The sequence below is a fragment of the Marmota flaviventris genome, chromosome 10, assembly GCF_047511675.1.
Source record: "Marmota flaviventris isolate mMarFla1 chromosome 10, mMarFla1.hap1, whole genome shotgun sequence".
Classification (NCBI taxonomy): Eukaryota; Metazoa; Chordata; class Mammalia; order Rodentia; family Sciuridae; genus Marmota; species Marmota flaviventris.
In genome coordinates this window covers 100,261,902-100,282,442 of record NC_092507.1, presented here as the reverse complement: position 1 = coordinate 100,282,442, position 20,541 = coordinate 100,261,902, and the positions used below count along the sequence as shown (strand labels likewise).

The 20,541-nt window shown below is 38.3% G+C and overlaps 1 protein-coding gene across 2 annotated transcripts in view; it reads right to left on the bottom strand.

The window, feature by feature from the left end:
• Positions 1 to 18,881, bottom strand: part of Eeig2 (EEIG family member 2) — an 87,935-nt gene extending 69,054 nt beyond the window's left edge. For both annotated transcript variants that reach the window (XM_071618135.1, XM_027922067.2), the window contains exon 1: positions 18,727 to 18,881. In XM_071618135.1, the coding sequence (XP_071474236.1) occupies positions 18,727 to 18,863 (137 nt within the window). In that variant the 5' untranslated portion in view covers positions 18,864 to 18,881. The remainder of the gene's footprint in view (positions 1 to 18,726) is intronic.
• Between the last annotated feature and the right edge of the window lie 1,660 nt (positions 18,882 to 20,541).

Below are 20,541 nucleotides of genomic sequence, written 5' to 3'. Positions count from 1 at the left end.
TATATACCTATGGGACTTGCTGAGTCATATGCTCTTTCCCCTTACTGGTTAAGTCTAAGTTACAAGAAAGAATGGAACTGTTAACTCTGGCTGAGAAATTAGAGAAGACTACTTAGAAAAAGTGGTATAAGTTTTGAAATAGGAGTGATAGGATTCAATCAGAAAAGGGAAAATGAGATGACAGCAAGTCAGACATTTTGACTTGAATAACATTTTGACTTATGTTTGCATATCATTATCCAAAGTACATGTATGAAGACACGAATTGGTGTGAATATATTTTATATACAACTAGAGATATGAAAAAATGTGCTCTATAAGGGTAATACGAATTGTAATGTATTCTGCTGTCATATAAAAAAAAGGCATTTTAAAGAGTGGTATATCAGTAGTAAATCTTCATCAGGACAGCATATGTTTTTACTTCTGAATGTTTTATTAGTACATTATAGTTACACATAATAGTGGGGCTTATTTTGACATAATTATATATCATGGAATAAAATTTGCTCCACTTCAGTCCCCAGTACTTCCCCTTTTCCTCTCCTTCTCCCTCCTCCTGTTTACCCTTCTTCTACTCTACTGGTCTTCCTTCTATTTATTTATAATTTTAAAAATTAGTTCTTTATATATAAACATAAAGGTCAATTTCACTGTGGTGTATTCACATGTACATGGCATAATTTGGTCAATTTCATTCCATTGTTCCTCTCCTTTCCCGTTCCTCTTCCCACCCCATCAATCCCCTTCCTTTGCTCCACTGATGTCTCTTCTATTTTCACAGGATTCCTCCCCCACTTTTTCCCCTTTCTTTGTATATATGTATGTGTGTGTGTGTGTGTGTGTGTGTGTGTATATATATATATATATATATATACACACACACACACACACACATACACACACACGCACATATATATATTCACAAAATTTAATATTTAACTAGAACTGTACAGTTTGAGTATATTCCCATTTGTACAACCATCATCACCAACCATCTTCAGAACATTTCCATCTTGGCAAACTGAATCTTTTCACCCAATAAAGAAAACTCCCAGTCCCTGGCAACTTCCACTCTACTCCTAGAGTACTTTTGGACTGTTTCTTTTCAACTTAGTAAGAGAGGTTCTCCACTGACTAATGGGTGGTGTCTATATATGCAGGCCTTGCTGCAGATACATGATTGAGTGTATTGTAAGGGCAGGTAACAGAAAATAGGGGAAAAAAAGAGGTGGAGACAAAAACTAAATGTATGGATCTTCTATCCACGGGCTTAAGCAGATCTGCCTGATTATCTCACATCAAGAAACTGACCTTCCACATGGTGCTGTGGCACATGCCTGTAATCCCAGTAGCCTGGGAGGCTGAGGCAGGAGGATTGCTAATTCAAATCCAGCCTCAGCAAAAGCAAGGGACTAAGCAACTCAGTGAGACCCTGTCTCTAAATAAAATACAAAAAAGGCTGGGGATGGGACTTGGTGGTTGAGTGCACCTGAGTTCAATCCTGAGTACCAAAAAGAAAAGAAAACCATAAAAAACAAAAAACCTAGAAATTGACCTTCCTATAATCCCAACTACTCAGGAAGCTGAGGCATGAGGATTGCAAGTTTGAGGCCAACCTGGGCAGCTTAGTAAGACCCTGTCTCAAAGTTTTTTTAAAAGGGCTGTGGATGCAGCTCAGAGGTAGAATGTTCCTAAGTTCCAGTCCCCGTACTGGGGAGTGATAAAAAAGAAATTGATTTTTGGAGCCATTTCTACTTTGCAGATCCACCAGCAGTTTCACAGTTTCCCTGCCGTCACAGGAGGCCAGGCACATCACAGCATGGCTATAGCTTCATGTCCTCAGTGCCCATCCATGGTGAGGATTCTACTGAGGGCCCTGTAGGCACCTTCCATGTTCCCCTCCTGTACCATCACAGTCCTGGCATTGAACTTCACATGTTTTACCATGACCTTGGATTGAAATCTAAATTTTATAGAACCCTGCACCCACAGAACCCAACCAATCTGAAGCACATTTGCTTGCACTGATGCTTTCTGTCAAGAAAGCATTTCCTAGTGCAGCCTCTTGAAAAACAACCTGGCAATGCCTCAGAGTTAAACAGTTATACTATGATGGAGGAACTTTCCAAAAGGGTCAAATAAAAATTAATCACTGTATAAGCTTAACCCTATATGTCTATAGTTTACTAAATCATATTAGTTAGTAGAGTGACTGACTGAACTCATCAAAAATTGAGTATTGAAAAAAAATTTTTTTACATCCGTGTACTTTACTTGAATATAATAACATATAAATAATTAGCTTAGCCTTATAAAAATCTGGGGATTGGTGAAAATATTTACTCATTTAAAAAAATAATGGTAGAATACACATAACACTCACCATCACCACCATTTTTAAGTGTACAGTTCAGATCAGTGGGTTAATTACAGTCACACACTTGTGTGCCCAATCTTCTGAACTCTTTTTATCTTGCAAAACTAAAACTCCATTTCCATTAAGCAACTCCCCATTCCACCAGTCTTCATTCCCTGGCAACCATGAATCTAACTTTTTGTCTCTATGAATCTGACTACTCTGGATAAGATTAACTAATGTTAAGTAGAATTATACAGTATTTGTCCTTAGTTCACACAGCATCGTATCCTTAAATTTCATAATGTTGTATCAGAATTCCCTTCCTTTTTAAGGATGAATACTATTCTACCATATGTGTGTATGCCAAATTTTGTCTATCCATTCAACCTTTGATGGACACTTAAAATGCTTACACCTTTTGGCTACTGCAAATAATGCTATGAGCATGGGTGTACAAATACCTGTTCGGTTTATGTTATCAATTCTTTTGGGTACTTATACCCCAAAGTGGAATTGCTTATTAAGTTTTTTCAGCAACTGCCATATTGGCTGTACTATTTTATATTATCTCACCAACAACACAAGAGGGTTCCTATTTTTCCATACCCTTGTCAACACTTGTTATTATTTTTTAATAGTAGCCAATCCTAATGGGTGTGAGGTGGTTCCTAATTGTAGTTTTTTGATTTTCATTTCCCTAATGATAAGTGATGCTGTGCATCTTGTGCTTATTGGCCATTTGTGCAACTTCTTTGGAGAAGTCCTTTGCCCATTTTTTAATCAAGTTGTATTGTTGTTGAGTTGAAGGAGCTCTTTATTTACTTTGGATTTTTAAAAAATATTTACTTTTTAGTTGTAGTTGGACACATACCTTTATTTTACTTATTTATTTTTATGTGGTGCAGGGCCTCACATGTGCTAGGCAAGTGCTCTACCACTGAGCCACAACCCCAGCCCATTACTTTGGGCATTTAAAAAAAAAAATTTTAGTTGTAGTTGGACATAATAACTTTATTTATTTTTCCATGTGGTGCTGAAAATCGAACCCAGTGTCTCACACGTGCTAGGCAAGTGCCCTACCACTGAGCCACAACCCAGCCCAACTCTGGATATTATTATGGGATATGTGATTTGTAAGTATTTTCTTCCCTCCTATAAGTTGCTATTTCACTATCGACTTAACATGTTTTAAATATAAATAAAACTCTTGGGTTTATTAGAAACTTTAATATCCTCATCACTCTTGAAGACCTTAAAATATTATACTTTTCTAGCTTGTACCTTTTCCCCACCCAGTTATAGGCACAATGTTACTGCAGTCTTTTTTGAGCTGTGTGATAATTTTAGACTGAGACCCCTGGATAAGAAATCTAAACTTTTTCTCTGTTATGTAATGAGGAAGCCACATAAGATAGTAAAAAGTCTTGGACCAGTAGGGAGAAATCCCAAAGTTTAGACCTGCTCTATCACTTATTACTGTGTAATCCTTGGGTAAGTCATTTAACTTTTTTGACCTTAAGGGTTTACAAAGCAGAATACTATGACTGGCCTCCTATGAACCATTCGCCTTTAAAAAGGGTGGACAACACTTTCACCATGTGGTCCAGCAGTCATGTTCTCTGGTATTTAATCCAGTGAATTGAAAACACATCCACGTAAAACCCTAACTATACATATTTATAGCATCTTTATTCATAACTGCCCAAACTTGGAAGCAATCAGGATATTATGATGAAAACAAATGAATTGAATTCTAGATAATAGAATATTATTAAGCACTAAAAAAAAAAAGTTAGGAAGCCATGAAAAGACATGGAGGAAGCTTAGATGCATATTACTAAGTGAAAGACATCAGTCTGAAAGGGCTCCATATTGTTCGACTCCAACTACATAATATTCTGAAAAAAAGCAAAATTATGGGGAAAGTAAAAAGATTAGTGGTTGGGAAGAGAGGGAAAATAGGAAACCTACAGAGGATTTTTAGGGCAGTGAAATTATTCAGTATTTTTTTACAATGGTGGATCATGTCATTACACATTTGTCAAAACTCATACAATACCTAACACCAAGATTGATCCTTAATAGAAACTATGCACTTTAGGGGACCCGGAGGTGTCAGTGTAGGCTGCTGATTGTAACAAGTATACCTCTGTAACAAATGCAGGATTACTATGGTGCGGAAGGCTCTTTGAGTGGGAGCACAGGAGGTATATGGAAACTATGTACTTGTTTTTAAAATAAAATTGATTTTTAAAAAATGGGGAGAAGTAACATCATCAGAGAATTTAGTAAAGGAAATAGAGAACTGGGAGGTAAAAGTAGAGAATATGGTTCATGAAACCAAAATAGTCAAGTTTCAAGAAATAGGTAATGATAGAGTTCTGAGCAGAGCACACAGGTACAAATGAGAAAATATTGACTAGTTATATCAACTGGAGATGACTGATGATATTAGCAAAAACAATTTTTGAGTCAAATGGTACAACAGGACTCAGAGTAAGGGTTAAAAGGGAGAAAAGGAATGCTTAAGAGATAGGAAATGTAGATTATTTTTTTCATAAAATTTGGATCAGAATTGCATAGCAAAACAAGGAGAAGAAAATAAGATGTGGATTGGGTCAAAGATATAGGGATGGCAGGGAGTAGGAGGAACACTATTTTTCTGAAATGAGAGCTAATAGGCAGATGATGATGAAGATTAAATCCGTAGGTAGAGGGGTGAGAGAGGCGCCTTGTATCTCCGGGGCCTTTGATATAAACTATTTCATGTCCATATTGGACATCCTCAGGCCTCTCAGATCTATCTATGCCTTTCATCCCCACAATCCACAGAAGAAGATGAAAATGGAAGTCCTGGTCACCTACTCTCCTTCAGTTCCCACTCTGCTCTGTCTTTTCTCACTCTGATTCATTCTCTTGTTGCAAATTTCTTTCCCCTCATTCTGTCACACCACCTGAAACCCTTGTTCCAGGATTGAACAAACCCTCCACTTACTGCCTAATTGAAACCTGGCTACCTCAAGAGGATGCCACTGGAATTATGCCCCTGCTGGCAGGAGGTTTATTCTCCACCTCCATCTCCCACAGGTCCTGAGGCAGCACCAGCACTTTGCAGCACCTTGTCACTTGCAGGTTGTCACCCTTCTATTTTCAAACTTAAGACTCAAAACCTCAAGGTACAACATGTCTGGTTATGTCATGCTCTTCTCCTAGTTGATACCACAGTTGAAGTATCTGTTTTGCAATCTCTCTCTCTCTTCACCCCAACACCTGCAATCATACTAGCTACCTTAATACTAGACAAATAACCTTACACCCTAGGCTTAGCGTTCTTTGCCCTACCCAAGCCTTCATGCCATTTCAGCAACACCCACGCCCTTGACCTTGCCAACTCTACACTGCTTTACTGAAGGAATCTCAGGCTTTAATATCCCACTCTTGAAACCCTACCCCTCCTCCAGCTTAATCCAGCATCACAGCATTACTGCTTAAATACAAACCTCTTTGACATCACTGAGGCCTCATCTTCCAAACATTCTATACTTTCCAGGTTTATCTTCCTGGCCTGATTTCCTTCCTTAGGCAATCTGGATCCCATAATTGATTCCTTAAATTTCTTTCAACACTCTTAATCCCTTGCCTTCTTACCCTTCCATCTAGCTATAAACTTCTAAACCTGAATCAATCCTACCATCCATTTTCTCCTACACCTAACCTATGAGCATTGCTGGAGGAAACTGTATAAATGTGCATTCTACTGTTACTAAATTTCATATTTTAAAATTTCAGTTGGGCCTTTTGGACTTTCCTTTATTCTGCTTCCTATTCCATCACTTGTAGAAGCTTTTCTGATATTTTATCCTACTTTACTCTACCTTTCTTGATTGCTGAGAAAGCTAAGGTGGTCTTTCAAATGAGAATTCCTCTCAATTTCAGCCCAAAGCCAACCTACCACTTTGCTTAAGTCACGCTTCTGTTTTTGGCTCCCTAGATACAGAATGCACACAAATCTAGATTCCTTGAAATAACCACTTCCTCTCCCTATCTTTCTGTGGCAGCAGTCAAATACCACTATCCTCACTGTGCCCTCAATACACCATGTTTCTCATGCTGCTGCAAATGCTGTTCCTTCTGCCACTCTATTTCCTCTTCCAGTTAGACTTTTAAAAAAAAACTTTACTAAAGAAATATCTTCTAAGACATGTCTCCTAACTCCCCTCAACAACAACAAAAAAAAAAAAAGAAAAAAAAAAGCAGTTAAATACTTCTTACTTTCCTCATTTTCTTCTTCTTCTTCTTCTTCTTTTTTTTTTTTTTTTTGGTATTTGTATTACTGCAATTTTTACACAGCATCTTATTTATCCATAAAGGTAATTCAAAGAACAAATTTGGTGTGAAGGGACTGGTAGGAACAAGAATTATAACAACCGAGTGAGAAGTCAAAGTAGGATGGTGAGGAAAGTTCTTCATTCATTAAACAAATAACCAACATATTAACAACATATTTAGTATGTACACCAAGGGAGAGAAATAAGTTGGTAGGCTGTAGGTTGGGACAGGTGTGGCAATCAAACTGATGAGACATTAAATTATATCTAGATCTTTAAGAAAGGTTGGAATGTGAATCACCTAAAAGAAGATTGAAGGAGAGGTAGGGAAAGGATAGGTTACCATGGAAACAAACACATACATATTTGGCTAATATAAGCTGACTGGTCCTGGCTAAAAAAAGGAAGGTTTAGGAACGCAGGTATCAGGAGACAAAACTGAAAGCTCAATCATAGACTCTTGGAATTAGAAAAGACCTTAAGAATCACCTAAGTGACCCATCTTCCTAATGAAGAATGTTCTCTCTCCCTCCGTCCCTTCCTCTCTCTCTCTAAATTTTAAGATAGGGTTTTGCTAAGTTGCTGAGAGTCTGAGTTGCTGAGGCTGGCCTCAAATTTGCAATCCTCCTGCCTCAGCCAAGGTGCTGGGATTACAGGCATGGTGCCTAGCTAAGAATGACATCCCTGACAAATGGACAAGGCCATTCAATTGGTAGTAGCACTGAGGTATCCTATTCATTATTATACTCTTCTAAATGTTGAAAATTATTTGTTCTAATATTAACTGAATAGAAACATGCCTCCTTTAATGTCTCCCTACCAGTCCTGGTTCTGACTTCTGATGTACCCAGCATAACTCTATGCCCTCTTTATGGGAGTATCTTAGTTATGTGCGACCTTGAACAAATTATTTTCTGAGGATCAACTTTCTCATCTTTAAAAGAGAGGTGTACAGAGGCTAATTGTCTCCTGATATCTGCTGTCCCCAGAATTTATTATAATTAGATTTTTTTCTAGGTATATGGAACCCAGCAACGACTACATTTCTTATCCTTCCTGACAATTGAATGTGACATCTGCTTATGTTCTGGTCAATGGACTGTGAGTAGAAGGGACCTCCTCATCCCCTTTCCTCATTCCCAAAGGCTGGAGCTAGAATTCAGATGTAGGGTGAGCCAAGTTAATCCCTATGGATGAGCACAATACCCTGAAAACAAGATAAAAAGAGTCCAGGCCCCTGACAACTTGACAAGGCAGAACTACCATGCCAGTTTGGACTTTATATAAGAGAGAAATAAACTTCTATTTTGTTTAAGCTACTTGTTACTTTTTAAAAATAAATGTGTTATGATGCAAGAACATATTGTCCAAATTTGTTGGTCTCCCCAAATCTCTGGTCACCTGAAATTTTGGTTCAGGACCTAAGCTTGCTTTTTAATACTCAACTATTTTTTTAAATATTTATTTTTTAGTTGTAGATGGACACAATATCTTTATTTTATTTTATGTGGTGCTGAGGATCGAACCCAGGGCCTCACACGTGCTGGGCAAGAGCTCTACAGCTGAGCCACAACCCCAGCCCTTAATACTCAAACTATAAGGAAGAAAAGAAGTACTGTACATTTGCATCACGGCATGGCACATGTAACTTAGGGAACACAACACTTCGAGTCACAGTGGGGAAAAAGAGAACAGGGTCTCCATCACCACTCCACTCAGAGAGCACAAGACCCCAGTCAGCATGAAATGGGAGACACCAATTCCAATTTCTTCAGTTACTCTGGCCTTAGTTTCCTGGTAACTATTAAAACATGCACATCTTGCTACATAGGTATGATTTTAGAATTTAAAGATATGTATTGTCATGTAACATGATCCTTAAAAACATAATCCAACAACTTCATTGTAAATTTATGTATAATACTAACAGGGATATGCATATACTACTGCATTTATTGTTTTGGTTTTGTGGGTGTTTTTCATTATTTTCAAGGGTAACTTTGACAATTCATGATTCCTGTGTGTTGTGTATATATGTGGGGGTGTACTGGGGATAAAACCCAGGGCTTCATGATTACGAGGCAAGCATTCTACTACTGAGTTACAACCCAACAATTCATGCTTTTTTTTCTTGACTCTATAACCTCTGACAATTACAACTCAACTATAAGGAAGAAATACAGGAAGTAAACAATAAAAAAATACTGCAGATGATATCACATCCTGAAAACTTCAGGTATACAAGTGGTTTTAGAGGTCATCTAAATCAAGAAGACTCTGTATCAGTCAGGATAGGGTCTGCTATGCTTCAGTTAATATGCAACCCCCAAATTCTGATGATTCAAAAAACATCCAAGGGTTTGTTTCTGTTCATGCTAATGCCTAGTGTAGGTCACCTGAGTTTCTGCGCCATACCATATTCATTTGGTGACCAGGTTGACCACACATGGACAGCTGTTTTTGGTAAAGGAAAAGAGACACAGCAAACTGCATCATTTATTTTAAACCTTCTGCCTGGAAATGGCAGATATCACTTTTGCTCACATCTCATTCATCAGAGAAAGTCATATAATCACTTCTGAGTTCCATAGGTATTTAATCTACTGCAGAGAGAGGGGAACACAATATTTAGCAGACTTGCAAAGATTCTGGGATGGGGCTGTAGCTCAGTGATAGAGCGCTCACATGTGTGAGGCACTGGGTTTGATCCTTGGCACCACATAAAAATAAATCCATAAAAAGATATTGGGTCCATTTACAACTAAAAAAGTATTAAAAAAAACTTCCAAAGATTTTCTCTTCAACATTTCCCAGAACAGTCATTCAGTCAGTGCTTAGGACTCCACTATCCTCTCAAAGATGTCCAGTCAGTACAAAGCATTGGGAAGTGCTCCTTTAGGTTGATTACAAATCTACTCCCCTGGAGCTCCCACCTATTGGTCCTCATTTTGTGCTCTTGTGACAGTAAAATCAGATATACTTATTTTACTTTTCTGTTTTTTAACTTTATTTTATTTATTTATACATGGTGCTGAGAATGGAACCCAGGGCCTTACATGTGCGAGGCGAGCGCTCTACAGCTGAGCCATAACCCCAGCCCCAGATCTACTTATTTTCTATGAGACAGTTCCTCAACTATCTGAAACACTCTAGCACTTCAGTTATTTCTCATGTAAAAGGATGCATGGTCTTTACTCAATATTTTTCTTTTTCTAAACCCCTATTCCGGTAATAAATTTCCTTAATATTAAAGAAATAAAAAATGTGTTATGACATATCTCCTAATCCAAGAAGAGTAGCGATGGTTTCTCACTTCTGTTAAAGGGGTTTTGTAAGAATTGAGTAAAATTAGGAATGTAAAATATACATGCATATATATATACACATATAGTATATATATGCTATACATGCATATTTTATATACTATATAAGCATATATATATATTATATATTCAATTCTCAACATTTGAAGACCTTCATCTCCCCCCCACCCTCTTGTACTGAGGAACTGAATTCAGGTGTATGTTATCACTGAGCCACATTCCAGCCCTTTTTAAAATTTTGGGTCCTCGCCAAGTTGCCCAAATTCGTTTTGAATTTGAGATTCTCTTGCCTTGTGTGCAAAGCTTACTGATATAATGGCATAAAATGCCATTAGTGGCATAAAATGGTATTAGCAAAAGTTTTACAAGGCATGAATACCTAGTAATGAGACTGAATTTTGCAGACTTAGAACTAGAAAGCCACAGCTTGAAAAATAGAGTATATGCATGAGAATTATGTTTCTTATCTTTTATATACAATTATCTTGAGGCAAGTGTAAATGGTCCAGGTCTACTAAGCCATTTAGTGTATCACATATTGGAACCAGTTTCCTATAACTAACATTCAGGAAAAGTCATACTATATAGATTTATGTATTTGTTTTCTAAAACATAAAGCTGAGAAAGCATACAACTCAAAACGTAAGCAGCATTAAAGTCTAGTGATTAAAAATGGACCCTGGAGCCTGCCTGCCTCCTGGTTCTGTACTTACTAGCTGACTAACTTTTCAACATTTCTTTGTGTTTCTATTTCTTCAGGCATAAAATGACAGTAATAATAACAACAGTGGTAATAATAGCAATAGTGATGAGAAAATAATAGTAATACTTCTTCATAAGATTATTTTGAGGATTAACATAAAGACTTAAAGATATATTAGGAAAGTGCTCAAATAAATGTTAGCTACTAGTAGATCACAGCTATTATAATAATGTGAATTGATGATTCCGTTTCCAGCGAGGATATAAAGAGTTCTTTTTACATCTTTATTTATATTAATATATAGTTGACATACAAAAATTGTGCACTCAATTATATATTTCATAATGTGTTATTACATTATGTTATTACATCATAGTGTACAATGATGTTTGATATATGTGTACATTGTGAAATGGTTCAATTAAGTTAATAATTTCACCAATCACTTGTTTTTTGTTGTCAGAACATTTATTATCCACTCTCAGCAATTTATAAATGTACATTAACTCTAATAATTATGATATAAAATATATCTCTGGGACTTATTCATTCTAACAGAAATTAGAAATTCCCCATACTTTCCACCCCTATGCTCTGGAGAGGGTGGAAAGATGGTGGAAAGACCACCATTCTCTTCTCTGCTTCCATGAGTTGGTCTTTTTCATGTTACACATGTGCACTGTCTATGCCTGGCTTACCTCATTTAGCATAATGTCCTCCAGGTTCATCCACCTTGTCACAAATGACAGGATTTATTTCTTTTTAAAGACTGAATATTATTCCATTGGATATACCACATTTTAAAAATCCATTCATCTGTTACAGACAGGTTGTTTCAGTGTCTTGGCTATTGCGAATAATGCTGCAGTGAACGTAGGAGTGCAGACTTCTCTTCAGCATACTGATTTCATTGCCTTTGGATATACACCCAGAAGGGCGATTGCTGGAACCAGGGTGTAAACAATTATCTGCCATATGGTCAAACAACATTTTCTAATATTGGTTACTTTTGATATTTGATACTTATTAGTGTTTTTTTCATCATCAAAACTCAATTTAATGAAAAAGGGTAAACTGGCAGTATATGTCAAAGGTTTTAAAAACATGCATGCATTACTAGATAGTTCCATTTCTAAGTGTTAATCCTAAATAATCATGCACCAAATTGGGCTATATGGATGCTTATGGTGGTTTATTTATAAAAATATTAATTACAAAGGAAAAAAAGGGCTGGGGATATGGCCCAGAGGTAGAGGTCCAATACCCAGCATCTCAAAACAACAACAAAAACCTGACTGCTACAAAAAGGTTGGTATAATAAATCATGGAAATTAATAAAATAGAATGATATGCATCTATTTAAAACATTTTAGTTTTTATTAGCACATTATAATTATACATAATAGTGGAGTTCATTCTGATATAATCATACATGACTGGAATGCAATTTGCTCCATTTCAGTCCCAGATACTCCCTCTTTCCCTCCCCTCTTCCCTGTCTCTATTCCCTTCCTCTACTCTACTGTAATCTTCCTTCTATGTATTTATTGTTTTTTAAATTGGTGCTTTATAGGAGCACATAAAGGTGGAATTCATCATGGTACAATCATATATGTACAGATCATAAATTTGGTCAATTTCATTCTGCATCCTCCCTTTTACAGTCCCTCCTCCTTCCCCTTCAATCCTCCTCTTCTACTACATTGGTCTCCCTTCTATTTGCAAGGGGCCCCCGCCTTTTCCCCCTTATTTTACTCTAGCTTCAGCATATGAGAGAAAACATTTGCTCTTGATTTTCTGAGTCTCGTTTACTTCACAAATGCCATGATTTCATTCCTCTTTATGGCTGAGTAGAATTCCATTATATATATTACATTTTCTTGATCCTTTCATCTGTTGATGGTCACCTGGACTGTTCTATTACTCCGCTATGGTGCACTGCACTGCTATAAACATTGGTATGCACGGATCACTATAGTATACTAATTTTAAATATTTAATGATATAGAAGTAAAAATGTATTAAGTACATTATGATCTTTTTTTAAAAAAAGCTGATGTTTGTGGAGGGGGGTATGCATATATGTCTATGTATGTATGTATGTATATGTGGGGACTGATAGAGGTTCCTAGGTCATACACCAAAATATCAGTAATTGTGTTTATTTCTGGATTGCTCATTTATGGGCAATTTTTGTTTTTTTCTTTTTTCTTTTCTAAGTTTTCCACATGAGTCTATATTCTGTTGAAGTATGGAAAATTAGTAAAAAGAAATAAACAATGCAGTGAATTAAAATCTTGAAAACAGGGAGGGGGCACGGGGTAGGAATGACGGTGAAATGAGTTAGTCATCATTAGCCTAAGTACATGTACAAAGACACGAATGGTGTGAAAATACTTTGTGTACAATCAATGACTTGAAAAATTGTGCTCTATATGTGTAATATGAAATAAATTGCATTCTGCCATCATGTATAACAAATTACAATAAATAATTTAGTTAAAATAATAAACAAATAAATATTTGTTATACAAGTTTAAAAAACAAAATCTTGAAAACAAAGACAGTCTTTGACAAAAAAAAAAAAAAAAAGAAATATTTTTAGCTTGTTTACAAAGTAAAAGATCCAATACACAGATGTGTTCAATAGCTTCCTGGACACTCCCTGAATTCACATGTGTTTTTGCCACAAACTCATGTGAAACCTGAAAAATTACTTTAGCTATTAGTATCCCCACACACACAGATGAAGAAATAGGGGAAATTGGCCTAAAATATGTAGAAAAAATTTCTTCCTTTATTTAAGCAGAACAGAATTAAATCTATCCTGACAGTCTTTTTTTTTAAAGAGAGAGAGAGAAAGAGAATTTTTTTTTAATATTTATTTTTTAGTTTTCAGCGGACACAACATCTGTTGTTTGTATGTGGTGCTGAGGATCGAACCCAGGCTGCACACACGCCAGGCGAGCATGCTACCGCTTGAGCCACATCCCAGCCCCTATCCTGACAATCTTAATAAAACTTCAAAAGTGATTTAAAATGTTTACAAAAGAAGAACTCTAAAAAGATTCAAATAATATAATATTTTGTCTAAGAAATCTTTGAAAATATTTTATTATGCAAGAATTTGGCTTCAGTTGAATAGACGAATATAATTGTACAATGTATTTTCCAAACGTATAATAATTGTAGTTATGTAAAATCTAACCATTTACCCTGACCATTTTAATAACAATTATAGTTGGATACAGTGGCTCTCCCCTGTAATCCCAAGGACTGGGAGCGTGGCAGGTTACGGCAGGAGGATCCCAAGTTCAAAGTCAGACTCAGCATTTAGTGAGGCTCTAAGCAACTTAACAAGAACCTGTCTCAAAATAAAACATAAAAATGGCTGGAGATGAGGCTCAGTGGTTAATTGCCCTTGGGTTAAATTCCCAGTACCAAAATAATAACAACATCATTCATTACAAATAAATACCTTTTAGTCTTATTTCTTTTTAACCTCTTCACTGAACAAACATTCCCCGGAGAAACTGGATCCTTCTAAAATTAATTTTCACTAACAATCACTAAAAGGGCAAAACAGTATAAGGAAGACCTAAGTGAGAAATAAGCAGGCTTGTATGGCTCCCATAGACTAGAATTTAAGAAACACATTTATCACAATAAATGTGACTTCAACTGCTTATCGGATTCACTGTCACCTCAAATGTATCATGTTATCAACTTAACTCTTCATATCTTCTACCATCATATTCAATATTCCTCTTAAACAAAACAAAGAGTTGTCTGGACTTCCTTATTTCTCTCCTGGCATCAAGGGATCTGTCACAGCATTTTCATTTATCAGTCACTCATATGAGAAACTTTGAGTTCAGGATCTCATTAGCTCCTGCCTGCGTTATTTTAATAGGCTCCTAATTTGTCTCCTCATCTCATCTATTATCACTTGAATTCAAAAGCATCAGCCTGCCAGCAAGCTCAAATATCACTTTAATCACATTACAACTCAGTTCGAGAATTCTAGCTTGAATTTTATCCTATGAGCCGTGGAAAGCAAACTCTTTATAACGGCATTCAAAGGCTTTTTCTAATCTTATCTTCTGCTTCTGTTCAACATGAACTCTGTGGAATCAGGATGATCTAGAACCAATTCTATGAATGTCTTGCTCAAGCTGCCCTCCCACCTCACTTTCTTGTCAATGCAAATTCATCCTCCCAGCATGCTCAACTGAAATGCAAATACAGTTTCCAGTAACCAGTACAGCTGTAAATGAACTCTTTTCCTTTAGAATTTCAACAACCCTCACATATTGTCCGACCCACAGGCAGGGCAGCAAGTCATACTGACTCCTACTGACAAATAATTATTTTTATCAACTTGAGGTAATTTTTTGTGGACCCTTTATTTGTTGTACTTCTCACAGCTCCTAACAGCTAGAAAACTGGTAAATGCACAATTAATATTTGGTGAACAATGAATTATTTGCATGTTTAGGTTTTATACAAAGCCAAGTGTGTGGTGTGTGTGTATGTGTGTGTGTGTGAGAGAGAATTTTCTATATATCTCCAAGACGTTTCTCTAACAAAACAAATATTATTTTACATTAGTTCATGTATGGGGGTTCCCAAGGCCATCCCTGGGTTTGGTGATTCCTTAGGAGAACTCACAGGACTTAGCATATAGTTGTATTATGGCTATGATTTATTACAGCAACAGGATACAAAGCAGACTCAGCCACAATTTCTTTAGCATTAAATTGTGACATGTGTTGTCTACTAGGAAAATTCATTAGAGACTCAGTGCTGAAGGTTTTTATTAGGTTGGTTACTTTAGCACCCTTTACTTAATTTGGACCCAAATGCATGACTCTCAGAAGGTGTTTATCACGAATCACACTTTGTGCAGTCTAGGCACACTGAGCAGCTTGTATCATTTAGATGAAGTTTTATATCATATAGTATCATCAAGGGTGAAGCTTATCACAGGACAATTTTTCATTTACACTCAGGTTCCCAGACACTAGCCAAGGGCAACCTGGTAAACCTTTCTAAAAACAGCAGTCTTGAGTGTGCTTTATTATACCTTTTACATATTATTGATTTCACATTTTTATGGAAGAAATGTTACAGTGTTTAAATGTTTCTGATTTAAAGGGTCCCACAAACAGATTTTTAGAAATTAAAGCCTATCATTTAATTACAGTTGCATTCCTAGACTGACATCCACTAGGTAAGAGTTATGCAATTTTAAAATAATTTACTTACCACTGGTATTTCAGGATTTCTTTTTTCTCTTGTAAAATGAGGAATATTTCTTAAATCAACATTTTTGTACTTGTTAAGAAAAAGGAATTAAGTATAACATCTAAAGCAAACAGACCTTCCTGAACAAGTTCGTCATCTCCTCTTTAAATGCCAACTGGACGCCAAAGCACTATTAGGTGTCTTAGGCACATCACCTTACTAAATTCTCAAAATCGCCTCAAGTGTCAGCGACTATTTCAATTTTACAGATTTTTAACTTTGAGAGCCTAAGTAACCACAACCAGGTCTACCACGGTGGAACTGGGATTAGGCTTAAACCTACCTCATTCCAAACTCTTGTTCTTAGCTTTATGCTAATTCTCTCTACCTGACTTCAAAGGCACAAACTTCTTATTTTGAATCATTTCCCTCAAACTGTTTTTTTGTTTGTTTGTTTGTTTGGCTGTACCAAGCACTATTCTTTTTTTCCATAAATACAAATTTGTAATGATAAGAACTGAGGAGGAGGGATGGAGCTGTAGCTTAGTGGCAGAGCATTTGCCTAGCCTGTGTGAGGCACTGGGTTCGATCCTTAGCACCACATAAAAATAAAGGCATTCTGTCCATCTACAACTACAAAAATAAAAAAAAATTAAAAAAAGAATTGAGAATGGGGGGTGATGAATCAAGAATCAGAGTTTTCTCATTCTCTGCTCAGCCTAAAAAGTTAAAAAAAAAAAAAAAGGAAAAAAAATCAAGCAATATGCTTACCTGTGTTTACCTTGATTAAAGCCAGATTTTAGTTGGAAGAGAAAGGGTGAAGCTTATCACAGGATAGTTTTTCATTTCCAAGTCTTGCAGAAGATGAATCAAATGATACCCACTGCACCTTAAATCCATTAGGAAGCTGCCTATTTAGAAACTCTTCAGCACAGTACACACTTTCCCCCTTTATCTGGCATCACCCTGTTTGAAGTTACACCTGTATCAGAATCTCGGCATTACACATATCATCTGTGGGGACTTTGAGTCATTTATTCACAAAATGTGGATCCCTAGGCTTGCTGTGAGAATTAAATAGGATAGTATATTTCAGGAGGATCGCAAGTTCAAAGCCAGACTCAGCAATGGTGAGGCGCTAAGCAACTCAGCCAGACAATGTCTATAAATACAAAATACAAAATAGGGCTGGGGATGTGGCTCAGTGGTCCAGTACTCCTGAGTTCAATCCCCGGTATGAAAAAAAAAATTATATTCAAAAGGCCTAGTGGACATGTTTTCTGCAATGACTAAATAACTGACTTTAAGAAGGTAGTCGGCAAGTGTCCTGACCACCAGGTGTCACCATTGGGCCAAGAGTACTCACCTAACTGCTCCAGGTAGGGGGGTAGAATCCAGCAGCAAAACTGTCACTTTCACCTACAGTACATTCAGAATTGATATAGGCTTTTTGGTACCTTGGGAGCTGGTATTATACATATATGTATATATATATTATTTGCACCATTCATTGTTCTCTTACAGGTGTACTAAAATATAATTAATTAGATGAATACCCTCAGATTTGTTACCACAATTTAATTTTTAAGATTATCCTCAGTGGACTATTTATTAATTTTGAGAATCAACAGTGCTTTATAAATCCTTTGGTTTAGCCAACCAGACATTATCGGGCTTCTATAGACTTCAGTGTTGCCACAGTGGACAATTTTGTGGCTCCAATTCCACAATCCATTGACATTATTTCCTTCACAATTTTAATGGGATGACAGATAAAAAAGAAAGTACAATATTTTTAGTGTAAAAATAAAGTCTATGACCACTGTACGTGGGTTAAACAAAGATTGTTAACTCTTCTCCTTGACCTCAGAACTAAAAAATTCAGTTATTAACTTTTTGTTTTCTATTTTCTTGAAAAGAAAAAAACACCCTAGGGCAAATCTGTCAATCTATGAATAACCCTGAAATCACTCAAGGAACACTGCCACACCTGGCTGCATTCTGGAACCTACTAATGTCTCTCCCAGAGAGTGCATGGGGCACACAAGGAGAGGCTCATTTCAAAATGAGCTCAGAGTTTGGGCTTCCCTCCTGGTTCTAAGTCCCCCACATTGAGACTCACAGTGGTCACTTCAAGATAGGTAATTTGATGAGCATTAGCTCAGAGCTGGAGGTGCAATCTATAGTCTCATGGACTGTTTCCTCATCTGCTAGGAACACTTGCCTTAAATTAAGGCCGACCTGGCCTACCTCAGTCTCAATCTGGGCGTGCAAACCCCCCCCCTAGCCCACCAGAAAGAAGACTGACACCAAGCACAGGCTGTTCAGAGCGGGTGTTCTTGGAACTCGAGCAGCTGGGGTCATTTTTGTTTTTAACAACAGCTCCAATTGCACTTTGTATTTTACAAATATGGAAATGTCTTAAGGGAAACAAGAAGCATCCTCTCTCTCCCTTTGGCCATTGCTCCCATTCCTAGAGAATTGGGAGGAAAGAGCTGTCACCAGGAACCATTTGGAACCAGGAATGCAGAAGCCAAGGCCAACCTAGATAAACCCATTTGCGAAGCACTTTGTGCTGATCGATACATTCCTGACTGATTTCAGAACGGTCCCTGGAGGACAGCGAGCTCAGGAGGCTGGCTGCCCGGCTGGAACGAAGGGGCCAAGGGAAGGGATGCTGTCCATGAACCAGCCAAGGCTGCGCAGGCGGGGCGCGGGGCTCAGGAGGCGCTGGAGGCGCGGGAGGCGCGGAGGGCGCCTTACCTGGAGGACTCCGCGGTGAAGCTGCCGCCGTCCAGCAGCCGCATCTTACAGAAGAGGACCCCATTGACGAAGGGTACCGAGGAGAGCTCCTCGAGCTCGAAGTCCACCTTAAACTTAAACTTCTTCTTCTTCATCATTGTGAGAGCCAGGCGCCGGCGAGCGGGCTGCGCGGGCGGGCGCCGCCGCCTTAGCTCCGCTGAGCCCCGGATCCGCCCAGATCCATGGCCGGGGCCGCGAGCTGCGCGCGGGGGCGCGGCCGGGGGGCGCCGCGGGCCGACCGGGGCCGGGACCGCCGCCGCCGCCTCTCGCGGCAGCCCGGGCCGGAGCGCGGCGGCTGCGGCACGGACCCCGGCCGCCTTCGGCAAGCGGTTGTGCTGCAGCTCGCCCGGGGAAAGAGCGCCCTTTGGTGCGCACCTCGCCGCTGTCGCCACCCTTCTGAGAGCGGCGAGAGGCGAAGCTCAGAGTACGGTCGCAGTCTCCGCCTCAGCGACTCGGGCCGGGGCGCCCCCAGCGGCCGCGATCTGCAGCGCACCGCCGGGCGGAAGCGGGAGGCACGGGGAGGGCGGGGAGATTCGCGGCGGGCGGGCGCCTCGCGGGGGAAACTAATCCGCGACGGCAGTTAGCGCGTCACGCCTCTCCGGGGTTAAAAAAAGACGAACGCAGCCAAAAAAGCTTACTTCTACAGCTTCCTCGGCGCCTTTGCTTTCAGTTTTTCCCCCGCCTCTTTTCTCCCCCTCCCCTTCCAGCGATTTCTTTCCCTTGGGTTTTAGAGTTAATAGAGACCCTCAGAATATGACGTTATTTTAGTCAAATTGAAATCCAAAAACTAAAATCCAAATATTAAAATTTCCTTTAAATACTCAACACTCGCGAACTTTCAAATATGACATAAAGAAGAGGAAAAAGGAAAGGAAGGAAAATGTGTTGAGGGCCTACCAAGTGCCCAGCCCTGTACTGATACAGGCATTTTTTTTTTTTTTTCTTATCTAATGCCTGTCACCCAGGGTAAAAAAAAAAGCGTAGAAGGAGTTAAAATCACACCTTCCCTTTTAAAATTTGCCCATATTCGGAATTGAAGATGCTTAAAATCAAATTCTTCAGGGTAAGCTTTTTTTTTTTTCCCCTAAATCTTGCTACGTGCATAGCAATTACCTTTCAAGTATAAGCACATACAGTATCTTGTTAAAGTGTGTGTTGACTTTGTTACACAAAGTTCAGGTTTTTAAACTGAGATTTTTATCCTTTAATCTCAAAGATTCTCTTGCAGTAACCTCTGAAAGGGTATAATTGAAAAGATTCTCTTTCCTAGTTAATTCATTTATTCATTCATTCATATAAAATATTTTAATTGCATAAATGTCAATCACAGGCTCCTCCCAATGATTAAAAAAAAAAAAAACCTAAGAATTTTACCCTCTACTGATGGAGACACGTTTAGATCCAACATTAAAAGACATGGCATCAAGCCAGGTGCCCTAGCCGTCTACTCGGCTCAGCTACCCATCAAGCCCAGGTGCTTCTGAGGCTGAGGCAGGAGGATCACAAGTGGGAGGCCAGCCTGGGACACGGAGACCCTGCCTCAAAATTTTAACAAGCATGGGGGATCTATAGCTCAGTGGTAGAGTGCTTAACTAGCACGTGCAAGGTCCTGGGGTCGAACCCCAGAACTGCAAAATCATACAAAAAAAAAAAAAAAAAAAAAATCCCACAAGCAGACAAACTTAAGTAGAACTTAGGTAGAACTTGGAGGAAGAAGCAATGAATCGAAATTGACCAGTTTTCTGAATTTCAAAGAATGCAAAGGATTTGAGATAA